General features: G+C 41.6%; 1 protein-coding gene across 1 annotated transcript; it reads left to right on the top strand.

Moving 5' to 3' along the window:
• Nucleotides 1-833: 833 nt before the first annotated feature.
• On the top strand, nt 834-11,974 carry aspnat (aspartate N-acetyltransferase). Its single transcript, XM_088347616.1, has 3 exons — nt 834-1,350; nt 4,111-4,275; nt 7,415-11,974. Exons 1-3 carry the CDS (start codon nt 1,068-1,070, stop codon nt 7,780-7,782), a joined length of 816 nt encoding a protein of 271 aa, XP_088203742.1. The 5' UTR covers nt 834-1,067; the 3' UTR covers nt 7,783-11,974.
• The last annotated feature ends 464 nt before the right edge of the window (nt 11,975-12,438 follow it).

Raw genomic sequence — 12,438 nt, 5'->3', positions numbered from 1 at the left:
AGCTCGTTCACTGTAGAAGGAAAAAATACATGCAAATATAATTAAGTAGAATAGTACACTTTCTTATTCAAATTATTAATTCATTTTCTGCATTAAATTATTGTTGGTAATATACTGATTAAAGGGATAACCACAAACCTGTCTTTTTTCATTTTCTCCTTTTATACTTCCTTTTTTGCTTAACTTCTTTTTACAACAATAATGATTTGTAAAATGATGCAAATGAGCCGTTTGAGAGCCGTCTCTCTTTAACGAGTTGAGCCGAAAAAGTCAGTTCTCTAAAAAGAGACAAACTTCCTTTCACTACATAACTGCCACATGAAATCGGAGGCGGCAGATGCATGCGCATAGTAGCATCAAACTGATCCCTCCGTTTGCAACGAAAAAAAAAAACAATAACAATATAGAGGCTACCGCGGCGAACTCGTTTGACTTGATTGATTTGCCGTTTCGTGATAGTCGGTGTATACCGGATGGTACCCATAATTGACAAATTTGCGTTTTTCTGTACAGATTTTCTTGTACGTCGTACATGTCTTAAAATGCATAATAATCGTTCTTTGTACGGCAAAAACCTACAGGTTAACAGGTATGCAAAAAAGGCAGCAGCTGGCTAGAGGGCAGTATGTTTGACATGGCTGGATTAAAGTAAAAAAACGTGTGAAGAGCTGTTTAGGAGCCAAACAGCCAACTTTCTTCAGTGAGCCGAGCTGAAAGAACCAGTTGTCGAAAAATATCCGGAATTGCCATCACTATACGGATGAGCTCCGCGAGAGAGGGGGGCCGCGCATCTCTCCTCCTCCATCAGCATCTCCCAGCTTCCACCAATCGCGGCAACGAGCGGACCTCCGGCCACACGCCCTTCCCCGCCTATAAATACAGCCGACGGCCAAGCAACGAGCCTCGGTTGCCAGAATCGCTCAGGGTTGCAGCAGAACACCCCTTCCACCTCCTCATCCTCCTTCTTTTCTTCCCCACCCATCGTCTCTCCTTTTTCATCCCACAACCCATCCACAAATATTTATTTGCACCGTAGAGGGGGAAGCGAGTACACGGCAGCCACTTGCATGCATTGTTCTTCTCCCAAAATGGTTTGCGAGACAAAAATCGTAGCAGACGAACACGATGCTATACCCGGGAGTAAAAAGGAGCCGATGATGTGGAGCGCCGCCTCGTCCGAGTGCAAGGACGTGAGGCGCGACGCGGTTTTTATCCGCGAGTTCGAGCGCGGAGATCAGGAGGATGTGCGGCGCATCTTTTACGAGGGCATCATGGAGCGGATCCCCAATACGGCGTTCCGCGGGCTTGGCCAGCAACCCCACACACAATTTTTGTATGCACTTCTAACAGGTATGAAAAGCCACATTTGGTCGTCCCGTCAATTTTTCGGGCCCATATAATTCCACAGGTGTTTGACGCACCGAGTAGAAATGTGTTGCAACACCGGCAACAAAAGGCACGGGCGGCTTCACTGCGCATGCGCACTAACCGGCGGCCAGACCTGCAGCTCGTGTACACGCCTGCAAAAAGATAACTTATCCTAGTCAACGTTAACCAACTGCCTTTTTGTGTGTGGACGAAAAAAAGAAAGAAAGATCATAGCATGCTTTACATAAGCGGTCGGCCACAATTGGACAGCGGACCAGTAATGGCCCGAGCACAAAGAAAAAAAAATTGCCTTCGTTTCTGCTCATACAGCAGTTATTTGTGTATACAGTAACCGTTTGCTGTACCAATGTTTACTTAAAGCAGTTCCCCTACTTTACAGATTTTCATTGAGCATTGTGTATTGCATTCTGATTGGCTGAACAGAAGATGGCGCTTTCTATCGCCAACAAAGTTAGACTTCTCCACCCGCTACACTTGCTCTGGACCCATATGCAACTTTCTAATGCTTCATCAAAATTTTGGATAATGGAAAAATATATATGGTTTCTGTAGGATAGAAGCGGAAGTCAAATTTAGTTTTCTATAATGTCCACAAAGTATTAGGTAAAGTAAAGTGGCTTGTGTCCTTAATCTATCCATCCATTATCTGAACCGCTTATCCTCAGTAGGGTCGCGGGGGAGCTGGAGGCCATCCCAGCTGTCTTCAGGCAGTGGGCAGGGGACACCCTGAAGTAGCTGCCAGCCAGTTGCAGGGCACACAGAGACAGACAACACACTCGCTCACACCTAAGGACAATTTGGACAGGCCAATTAACCTGACATGCAGAAACCGAAGCAGGCACGGGGAGAACATGCAAACTCCACACGGGAAGGCTGCGGTAGCTGGACCTGAAACCTGTACCTTTGCACCGCGGGGCTGCGCACTAACTACCCAGCCGCCATGCAGCATTAATCCATACAGTTGTACAATAAAAAAAGCAATATTATCTTCGAAATTACAATTTGACAGTACAGTCGTATATATATATATATATATATATATATATATGCTATAGTACTTTTATTTGCTAAAAAATACTTGAGCCTGTGATAGCGGTTTGCTCCTGAGTAATAATTAAATAATTTTAGATTTCTACTTGCGGGTTTTGACTGTACAAGACAGTTGTGGAACGCAACCTCCACATTTTTGATTTTTCTTTTTCAGCTCAATAGAAGTTCAAAGTTTGGGTGCGCGTTACATCGAGGTTCTATGGTAGTACAGCATATAACGATGTGATTGTACAATGAATGAGCAGTCTACAAATTCCTAAGAATTGTATGCGACGGGAACTGAGCCCGAAAGCGCTAAATGGCAGCCAGAGACCCACTAGGACTGCAATTGACAAAGTAAAGGGCATTGGATTTTATTGAACCATCAAACTATTTTTACTCATGGTACCACGTTGTACAAAGTTGAGAAAATATAGTGTGATGATAAAATCTAATCCCGTTTCCTATGACATCTAGATCCCCAGTGATCTAGAGTTTATACTCTGGATTTGGGCTTATTGTATTTATTATTGTTGTTAGTATTACTAATGTTACTATTGGGCCAGGCCGCAAGAATATAGCCAGACATCAAACGGGTCTGTAGTACTGTACAGGTTTGCCGACCACTGGTTTACATAACAAAATTTTAGGCACCACCTGTAGTAGCTAGGAGATTAGTTGATTTCACACATTAAATATTTTACATATACATTCTAAAATAAATTGTGGTCATACATTAGGTGTTTTCACAAACCTGTAAAAATATCAAAAATATGTATCCCATAAATGTTAATAATTTGAGCCTTTTATGTATTTTTACAATTAATGAATCATTTTAAACTCATGGTTAGCGATGTGAATCACCTGTGCCCGCTCTTTTGGCGCCAACTGCCTCGGACTCTGATTGGATCCCCGTCCCTATTAAAACCCACTCCTATCCTATCCCTTTTGTCAGTCCGTCTGCGAACCTCAGTGTATACTTGACAAGTCTTTTTCGATCCTGACTCCCACTTGTCCCGTTTTTGCTCCCGTCTGTCTCCAGTTACGACCCGTTTTTGATCCTGACCACGTCTGCTATCCTGTCCCGGCTAACGACCCGTTTCTGATCCCGACCACGTTCTTGTTCTCCTGTCACAGCTATCGACCTGTTTTTCCGTCCTTGACACCGCCATCGCTCGCTACGGAAGATCCACTTCCGTGTTCGGATAACAATCCGAATACGAGAGCGACTTCCTTCCCGCGCCTAGCAAAAGCCGAATCCTGGGCGCAGCCCCTCCTCTTTCCTTTGATAAAACTTGTGAGAAACGTAACGCAATTGGGTCCCGTGTCTGTACTGGTCCTAACATTTAAAGGGACACTTGGCCTTGTCCTTTTGCATTTATCTAGGTTAGGAAGCAACGACTGTCACCAAGTTCTATTTTAGCATTGATGTGAAAATATTTGAAAATATAAGATACCCCTTTAAGTGCCTTCATGCACTGAAAATGGTTTGTGTACAAAGAGCATTTATCAGACTGAAAGTTATTTTCAACACTTGCATGTTGTAGAATGTGTATCATTTGACGGAGAACTTTACTGTACTATCAAGTGTTGGAGCAATGTGGAAGTACTGTATACTATGTTTTTCCCCATGTCTCACATGTCTGATTCTTTCCTGACAGGTTTGGTTTGTTTTTTCCCATTTCTCTGCAGTCATGTGCTTTTTTGTGACCAAATCGCTGTCACTGACCTGCTGCGCACCGCTGGCACTTATGGGCGCTCGCTACTACTACAGCGGGAAAGTTATCCACAGTTACCTGGATCACGCCCTGCACACCGACATGGCCGACATAGAAGCTTATTACATGAAGCCTGCAGGTGAGATCTGGTCTTCATCTTTTTAGAATGAGGGTGTGTGCGTGTGTGTAGCCAATATGTTGCCCTTCCTCCAAGCGTTTTTCCATTTCCTTCCCCCCTCTTGCCTTTAGGGTTAAGCATCACCATTGATCCAATGTGGAAAAAGAACTTCTTTGCTCAATATTCAAGCATCAATGCTCTTGCAGAATGTAACATGAGATAGTAGGGAGGGGAGCACTTTAACCTTAGTTTTGCAGTTATCTGTGAGGATTTCAGTTCAGAAATTAGTGTGACAAAATAGTACATGACAAAAGAGGGGCAAGATTAACTCAAGGTACAAAGTCATCTTTAAATCCAAAGAAGATCATCAACTATGTTGATAAACGTGCTTGTCATGAAGGCTTGTTTCAGCCATAATTTAAAAAGATATCCTGCCTGATTTTTGTGCTTTTGTTAAGTCCCGAGTTATTTTTCGGGAAATTGATCACAAAGAAATATGAATGAGAATTGTCTTTATTGTCATTGACAAATATAGTGAACCTTGTTAACCACAAGACTAGACATGGCACTCCAGGATAAACAAGCAATAAAGAATTATAAGATAAAAATAAGATCAGGATGAATTGCCAAACATATTTACAAGGTAGTGCTTGGAGATGGGCCTAAGTTGTATATGGCAACCATGACTGTGATATAATAGAGTTGGAAGTGAATATGAAGGCTGTCAGGTACAAAATAGTATATCAAAATGGCCCAACTGTTTCCATAGAACTGAAACGATTACTCCACAAAAGGTTGATCACACAATCAATAATTGTCAATCAAGAGTGGGGAGGAGGGAGATTTAAAAGAATGAGCAGCAGCTTTAGTGGCTGTGTGCAATTACATGTTCACCCTTTTTAATAAAGGCTTTATTTAAAGTCCTCAATTGACTTTGCCTTGCGCAAGAGACGGATGGATCAGGTCCAGCAAGTGATTAAAAAATATAGCAGGTATGGATAAAACCTCGTTATGTTAGCCATCATAAAATATACCGGGAGGTCTGCAACTTCTACACTGTGTTGCAGCCAGGCAGCTTTTCAAAATTTTAGGGAAAAACTTAATAACTTCAAGAGGCGTAGGAGGGTTTAAGAAAATAAAAGATCAAAATGGTTCATGTAAAGCAGTAGTCGCCAATTGTTTTTAAGCTGGAGGCTACTATTATGTTACCTATTAGTGCAAAGAGCCTCAAAAGCAACCCCTCCCTGGTCAAAATATGGAGTAGACAAATTTTGAAAAGTTGCATTGGTTAACACCATGTACACCATGGGTAGCAAGCGTGTGTAAAACACAGGTCAATAATGTGTCTTTTTTGTCACTCACCGTCTTTCTCCCTCTGATTTATTTCTTGCTCGAAGATCATCAGTATTCACAGCACCCCTTCCCCCTCTTCTCTCGTCACCATCCTCTCCTCCCTTGCTCAGGATGTACACCCTCGCAGCCATAATAGATCCTTTCAAGACTCCAGAACCTTCCATTTGTCACTAGACAGGGATAAGAGAAAATAGCGTTGCTTTGCAGGACTGTGGATTTGTGTTGCGTTTCAGAAGACCCAATTGCTATTTTTTTCTGAAAAGCTGTGATGTCAGTAAGCTTTGAGATGATGCCACTCTTTAGCTGGAGTGCTCAAGTGTGTGCGTGTGTGTGAGTGAGTATTTTTCCCACAAGGAGAGACAAAAGGATGCATGCATTTTTTATCCTGGTCCCATTTCTGGTATTAGCTGCGTTCAGACCAATGGTCTGTAGGGTATTTTTGGAACGTCACACTCTCCGATTGCAGAAAACCCACCGAAAAATTGCAGTATCAGACCTAAGAAAAAGTAAAGTGTTTTCCACACTATGAGGTGCACCAGATTATCAAACGCTTTAAATTGAGACTTCAGTCAGGATTTCTGTGTATACATAATACGTGCCGTTAACCCAAATCACAAAATATTGACTCTAATGAAAATCAAAACTTCGTATTGACAGTGAGAGTGCCAACAGACTACCGGTAAACCACCAGTAATCTCATCATCACACTATTTTTACATAGGGTGGCACAAGACTTATTTGCACGGTGCGTTCTGAAAAGTTTGTCAACTTCTTCAACTGTGCGTCAATAGCCTCTCGGTTTAATATGTATGCGTACCTAAGAACCTGGTATGGTATTTTGTTGAAAGACTTTGTTTTCTTCATTCTCTCACACTCATTGGTAAAGAAGTGGAGATACTTTTTAATCTATCAAAATGCACTATTCAAGTCAGTGTTCCTGGCATTGTAAAATGAGTGTGATAATGAGATACTGTATGTTCTAATGCTTTGTTCTACGTCAGTTGTAGAATAGGTGGTCTCGTGGGGATGTGACAGCACTCTCACCTCCACTAGTTGTTTTCGATTTTAATTGCATGCAATGTTTTGCAATTTTAGACATCGATTTTTATCTATTTGATCAATCATCGCAATGTCATTGCTCAAATACGGTATTACCATCAAGTCATGTATGGTAGCGCATTACAATAATTATTGTATGCATTTCCAATATTGTCCACCGCATCCCGCAGTATATGTAAGGTGCACGTTCAAATTTCTGGCCAAATTAGGGTTTTTAGGTGTGCCTTAAAAGGGATGGGCAGGGCAACTGTATGATGCGGCAGGGGTAAACCAGTGAACGCTGTTGGGCCCTGCTGTTGAACCGAAGAGTGTGTTGTGTCACCCTGACCCGAGTGTCATGGCCGCTTTCTTGTGTCCCGTTTTATCTAGAGGGACGAAAGCATGACCAACTTGGGTGCCGAGGTGCTTAACTTGTTTGGGTGTTTGGGCATTTGGGTTGGCCATGGTCCCAAAAAAATTTGTGTGTGTTTTTTGCTTTTTCCTTTTTTTAAAATTTTCTTTGTTTTTGAATGTGTTTGTCTTTCTGTCGGTCACCCCTCTTGAGGGATATGACCAGGGCAGACAGACAGACAAACAGACAGATAGACAGATAGGTGCACCTTACGGTCTGGAAAATACAGAATATAAAAAGTTGGGCTGTTGGTGGGTTGTTGTTTTTTTAGAGATGGCCATAATTATAATAATTAATTATAATTGTAACAATAAAGAAAAGCTTATTTTGAGGATTTCCTCCACCTATGCCTTGCAGGCTCCTGTTTTTGGGTAGCAGTGCTGGACGGCCGTGTGGTCGGCATCGTGGCAGCACAAGGGAGAGAAGACGACAACACAGTCGAACTACGGCGCATGTCAGTGGATTCTCGCTACCGCGGCAAAGGGATTGCTAAGGCCCTTGGTCGGCGGGTTTTAGAGTTCGCCGTACGCAACAACTTTGCGGCGGTGGTCCTGGGCACCACGGCGGTCAAATTGGCTGCCCACAAGCTGTACGAGTCGCTAGGCTTTCGCCGAACAGGCCAGAGCGAGGACTACAGACTGCCCGGGATGAGCCGCTCAGCGCCTGAGCGGCTCTTCTTCCAGATCCGGCAAAGCCGCTACCGCTTGCAGCTTCGTGAGGAGTAAAAAGTAGCAAGCTGGAGGAGAGAGGGCCAGAGGGAAAGAGCCACCGCCAGACTCCCCCCAAACCCCGCTCCCTTTTCTTCTGACAGAATTTATTTATTTGATTTGACATCACTCACTTTCAAGTCGCTAACATTTGTCATTGCTTAGTACTTCAGATTTTGTTTCTTTTTGTTTGACATTTACACATTTCGATCTCTCCACATTGTTTTTTACGCTGTTTGTCATAACACAAAACTGGCAGCCATCTTCAACCTGCAAGCCCTCCAAATTCTATTTTCAAAATCTATCTGCTGGATCAAAAAAACCTCAGCTGAAAGGTGCGTCAGGAAAACCAATTTCGACCCTTCAGGTTTAAGGCGCATGAAAATGTGTTGGACCCTCGTTCAACCACCCACGTGCAAATTTTGAGATTGTAACTTCTCTCAAGACAAATCAGCTAAGTTGATTTATTGTTAGCTAAAATAAAATGCTGGACATTGATGCGAAACATCATTTAGAAGTGACAAAACCAAGTTCACAATCTTAAATTGAACTCTGTATATTATATTTTCGCTTGAAATTATAAAGGAAGGCAAACAGTATTTATAGAGGTCAAGTCCTCAAAAGTATTATTGGAAATCATTTGCCATGTGTGGATCTACTTTAACTTCATGTTGCATCTTCCACCTGTCCCACTTCCATATTTTTGCTTTGTGCCACCTGAACCAAACCAAGAATACAGCACAAATTACTTTTAACTATTTGGTAAACCAGCCAAGTGTGACAATTCACAAAAACAACTAAGCTTATTTCTGAACAGCTTATGAGATGCCAGTGACAAGAACGTATATTTTATAAATCTATTACCAGCAGCGTAGATAAGTCCTGGTTAGCTTATTTGCATCACAGCTCTGGCTTTCCCAGTGTGGTGTTTGCATGCTGGCTGGCAAACTGGAGCACCTAAACAAGAGTTAGTCAAATGTGAGGCAGAGTATCAAATTTAAAAGGGAACACCTGATGAGTAGTGGTGTGACAGATAGCACTATCTATGAATTTTTAGCACAAGAAGAGCAGATTTACTTTTTTTCACAAACAAAGCCAACGACGTTCAGTCAACTGATGAGGGGTTACTAATATACACAAAATGCTCAAAACGTGACCTTCCTCTTCTTCCCACCTTTCCCTTCCTCCCATTTAATGAGCCTGTCTGCAACCCTGGGCTGAGACCAAATGCCCTCCCCCGAAAACCTTTGACCTTTCTTCTTGTTGGCTTCAGCAATTTCCCACCATTTCTGCATGAGCCACAGAGCTTTGTTGCACTGCTTCAATTACGGCATTTTGAAGCTCGTTGGTGGCCCCTCGAACCTTAACCCTCACATACCCATAATATCCCCGCGATCCCCATTCCGCCGTACATGTGCAGAACACACAAGTCACCTATTCAATCCCAATGTGCATGCGTTGAGGCTAACCTGATGCAACACTGCCCACAATGACATCTCACCCCCCAGCCAAACAAAACGCAGAATGCAAAAGCAATGCAATGTGTCATGCCTGTGTACCTTGTGTGCCCTAGTGGAGAAAATACAGTAAATGACATACATATTTATATATGCCTGCTTTATATAATTATGAATATATAGAGAGACATATATGGACATGTATTGCACTCCTTTTTTTAAAGATAAAAGATAACATGAAAGAGTTGCATGTCAAGGAGATTTACACAAAGCACACAATCTAGATTGAAAGTGGTCTGCATAATGAGCAAGCAGGAAGAAGTGGAGGTGTTTTGCATGGCATGTTTCACTCAAGCTCCAGCAAAATACTTAAACATATACAGTACGTTATTTAAGCTTGAGACCAATTTAAAGGTCAGAATAGCTTAAAAATTGTATAGCGTCATGCTACGTGGTGTGCGGAGTAGTGCTATCACTGTCACGCGCAGTATGTAATATTAACAAAAAGTGGCCGCCTTGTCACAAGTATCTTGACTCGAGCTGATTGCGATACATGCATGACGTTTGAAAACACGACTCAGAATATACCCAAATAAAGAATTCTGGTATGAGCTGCACAAAGAATTAAGAATATTTACCAGGGACACCAGTAACATAAATGCCCTCTAAAATGTGCAAAGTGTACTTTTTTTTTAATGTCTTTTTGCTGCTTCAGTTCTTACCTAATAGAATGTAGATAAGGTTCAATATGCAACTGTAAAATATCACTTTTATTAGGTGGGTTTTTTGAATTTTGTATAGGTCCAGAAGGTATGCTACATTGAGACCCTTTCAATACTTTAATTGAGTGCTTATAGTCCCTAGCATATCTTCACCAATAGCAGGTGGAAAACGAACAAACTCAAAGTAAAACTGTTAATTAAAGGTCAGTACTTTATCATTCACAATGTAGAATTGCACAAATGCACATACTGACATTGTATGTGTGTGACACTGGATATCAATGGGGTGAGCAACCATGAGCTTGAATATAAAATGCTCAGATTTTCAAGTTGATATATTTTTCAAGGATGGCAAGGGGTTAGGGATGTGAATAGCCTTAAGGCCACAATTTTCTGTTTAACTTGGGCCACCTGTTATTTGAATGAAGTCCTAAAACAAGACTGTGACGTGGAATGTTTCCCTTTCTGGAGAAGGGAGGCAATCATAAAACAAGTATTGATTGTTTTTGGAGCTATGCTGCAACCAGGAGGACATCTCTTCCGTTTTTCTCGCCACCGCCGGTGAGGAGCTTGCTTTACTGTGGTTATAACAAATTAAGGACCCACACTGGACTCAGGCCACAGGTGTCAAGAACACTTCAGCACTTGTAGCAGAACCATGTCTTGTATTGAAATGCAGGTTTTGATTGCATTTTTTTGTGAGAGGCACAAAGACCAAGCTTTGTATCCCAGACGATCATCAGCATTTACTCAAGGCGTCATTGCATGATGTATTATTACTGAAACTGATCAATAGCTATTTTTAGAAGTGGAAATCCATTGCCAAAAGTACAAGTGATCGCTGCATTTTTATTTCTTTTGTGGTAATTGTCTATTATTTAGGAAACACCCTGCCTATGTGCCATTAACTCGAGCAATAAATGCAAGTATAGGCAAAAGTACAATACACGTTCTACATTGATTTAAAAATGCTGCAATTATGTTACACAATGTTATGTTTTGAACTCAAGCAGTGTAAATGGAACGTGAGTCCAAGCAGACAGGAAAGAATCTGGTGTAGGAGATGCAGGTTATTAGTACACCCAATTTGTTTCTCACTGGGGACAATCGATTGTACCAAAATAATACTCAGAAGTGTGGAATTTTAAAGCTTTGAAACTCTGAGCTTATAAAAGTAAATTTGTATTTGTTTAAAATATTTCCTGTAAAAACCATCTGCTTATTGTTTGTATTGTCATTTTAACAAAAAGTGTACATTTTATTACATAAAAATTGAAATATACTAAGGGAATTTATGTTTAACTTATGATGATGATTCAGATAGTGGTTGACCAATTGTGAAAATTAATCTTGCTCACCCTTTTCAAAATTAGCAATTGCTTTTCAGATGCATTACATTTTGATGCTGATTGTTTGTTCAGCTCTAGTACAAACCCCGTCTCCCTTTTTCTGCCTGTCTGCTTGAACTCTGAAGATGTCCAGCAACATGCCCTGTCATGACCGCTGTATGTTGCCTGGTAACAGCCTCAAGCACAGAAATCCGGGGAACTGACACGCAACTGCACTTTTCAAGACCGGCAGGTCAACCAGATGGTTGTAGTCGAGGAATGGAAGGAGGGAATAGCGGACGGGTAGAGAAATGCAAAGGCGTTGGGGGATGGGGCTGAGGAATCTGTAATTGGTGAGAGGGGAACAAGCTTAGTCGAGTGGGGGAAGCACTTATGCCACATAGTCGAAATAAGAGAAAAAGGGCCTAACATCACAGGGGTTAATGATTGAATACAGTAACACCTGAGACATCCTGACAGAGATTTTATGAAAGGGGATAAGTACTGCTTTGAATACAAATTGCAGTTACATGTAAGATGGGAGTGGCCAGACATCAAATGGCTGCAGTTTGTGTAGAATATTATGTCTTATTGAATCAGTTCCCAATCTGTTTTCCTAGGAACAGTTGAGCAATGCTCCCTGCATTATGATGAATATAGCTGTACAAATAATGTATCAATTAAAACTTTGCATTAACTTGAACATGTTCAAAACAGTCCATGTTTTGTTATTCAAAGACCTGCTTTTTCAAACCATACAATTACAATCAAGTACTCGCATGTAGCACAGTTGGCATGGCAGCCATGGTGTAAGCTCAGTATTGTCATTGCCGACCAGACCCATCTTACACTTGACATAATAGGTTAGTGATTAGCAAGCATCATGTCAGTAATTCTGAAGGCTGGATTTGTGTTTTTTCTACCTATATGACTTTGGAAAGCCCTTATCCAAAAATGCAGCGCCCTAAGGAATGTGCACATGCCGGTCTCACACTTCCCTCTGCGGGGGAGAAGAGTGGTGGGAGGGCATCCACTCCTAAAAGAACAGAACAATAGGATAAATTCCCAGATTTCCATAACGCTGTTCAGTGCAAGGTTGTGTGCTCTACTCAGAGTGGTATTCTAAATGAGGAAATTGGTGATAATTTATATTTACATTGATATGGA

This window comes from Urocampus carinirostris, chromosome 11, assembly GCF_059441175.1.
Source record: "Urocampus carinirostris isolate Australia breed hairy pipefish chromosome 11, RoL_Ucar_1.0, whole genome shotgun sequence".
NCBI lineage: Eukaryota > Metazoa > Chordata > Actinopteri > Syngnathiformes > Syngnathidae > Urocampus > Urocampus carinirostris.
The sequence above is the reverse complement of the archived record's forward strand: the minus strand, read 5'-3'. Positions and strand labels throughout refer to the sequence as shown.

Excerpts from the sequence above, each read along its gene's own strand:
- aspnat (XM_088347616.1), top strand. The coding sequence starts at position 1,068 with ATGCATTGTTCTTCTCCCAAAATGGTTTGCGAGACAAAAATCGTAGCA. Across the intron at positions 1,351-4,110 it reads TTTGTATGCACTTCTAACAG|TCATGTGCTTTTTTGTGACC; the intron begins GTATGAAAAGCC and ends ATTTCTCTGCAG. Across the intron at positions 4,276-7,414 it reads TTATTACATGAAGCCTGCAG|GCTCCTGTTTTTGGGTAGCA; the intron begins GTGAGATCTGGT and ends TATGCCTTGCAG.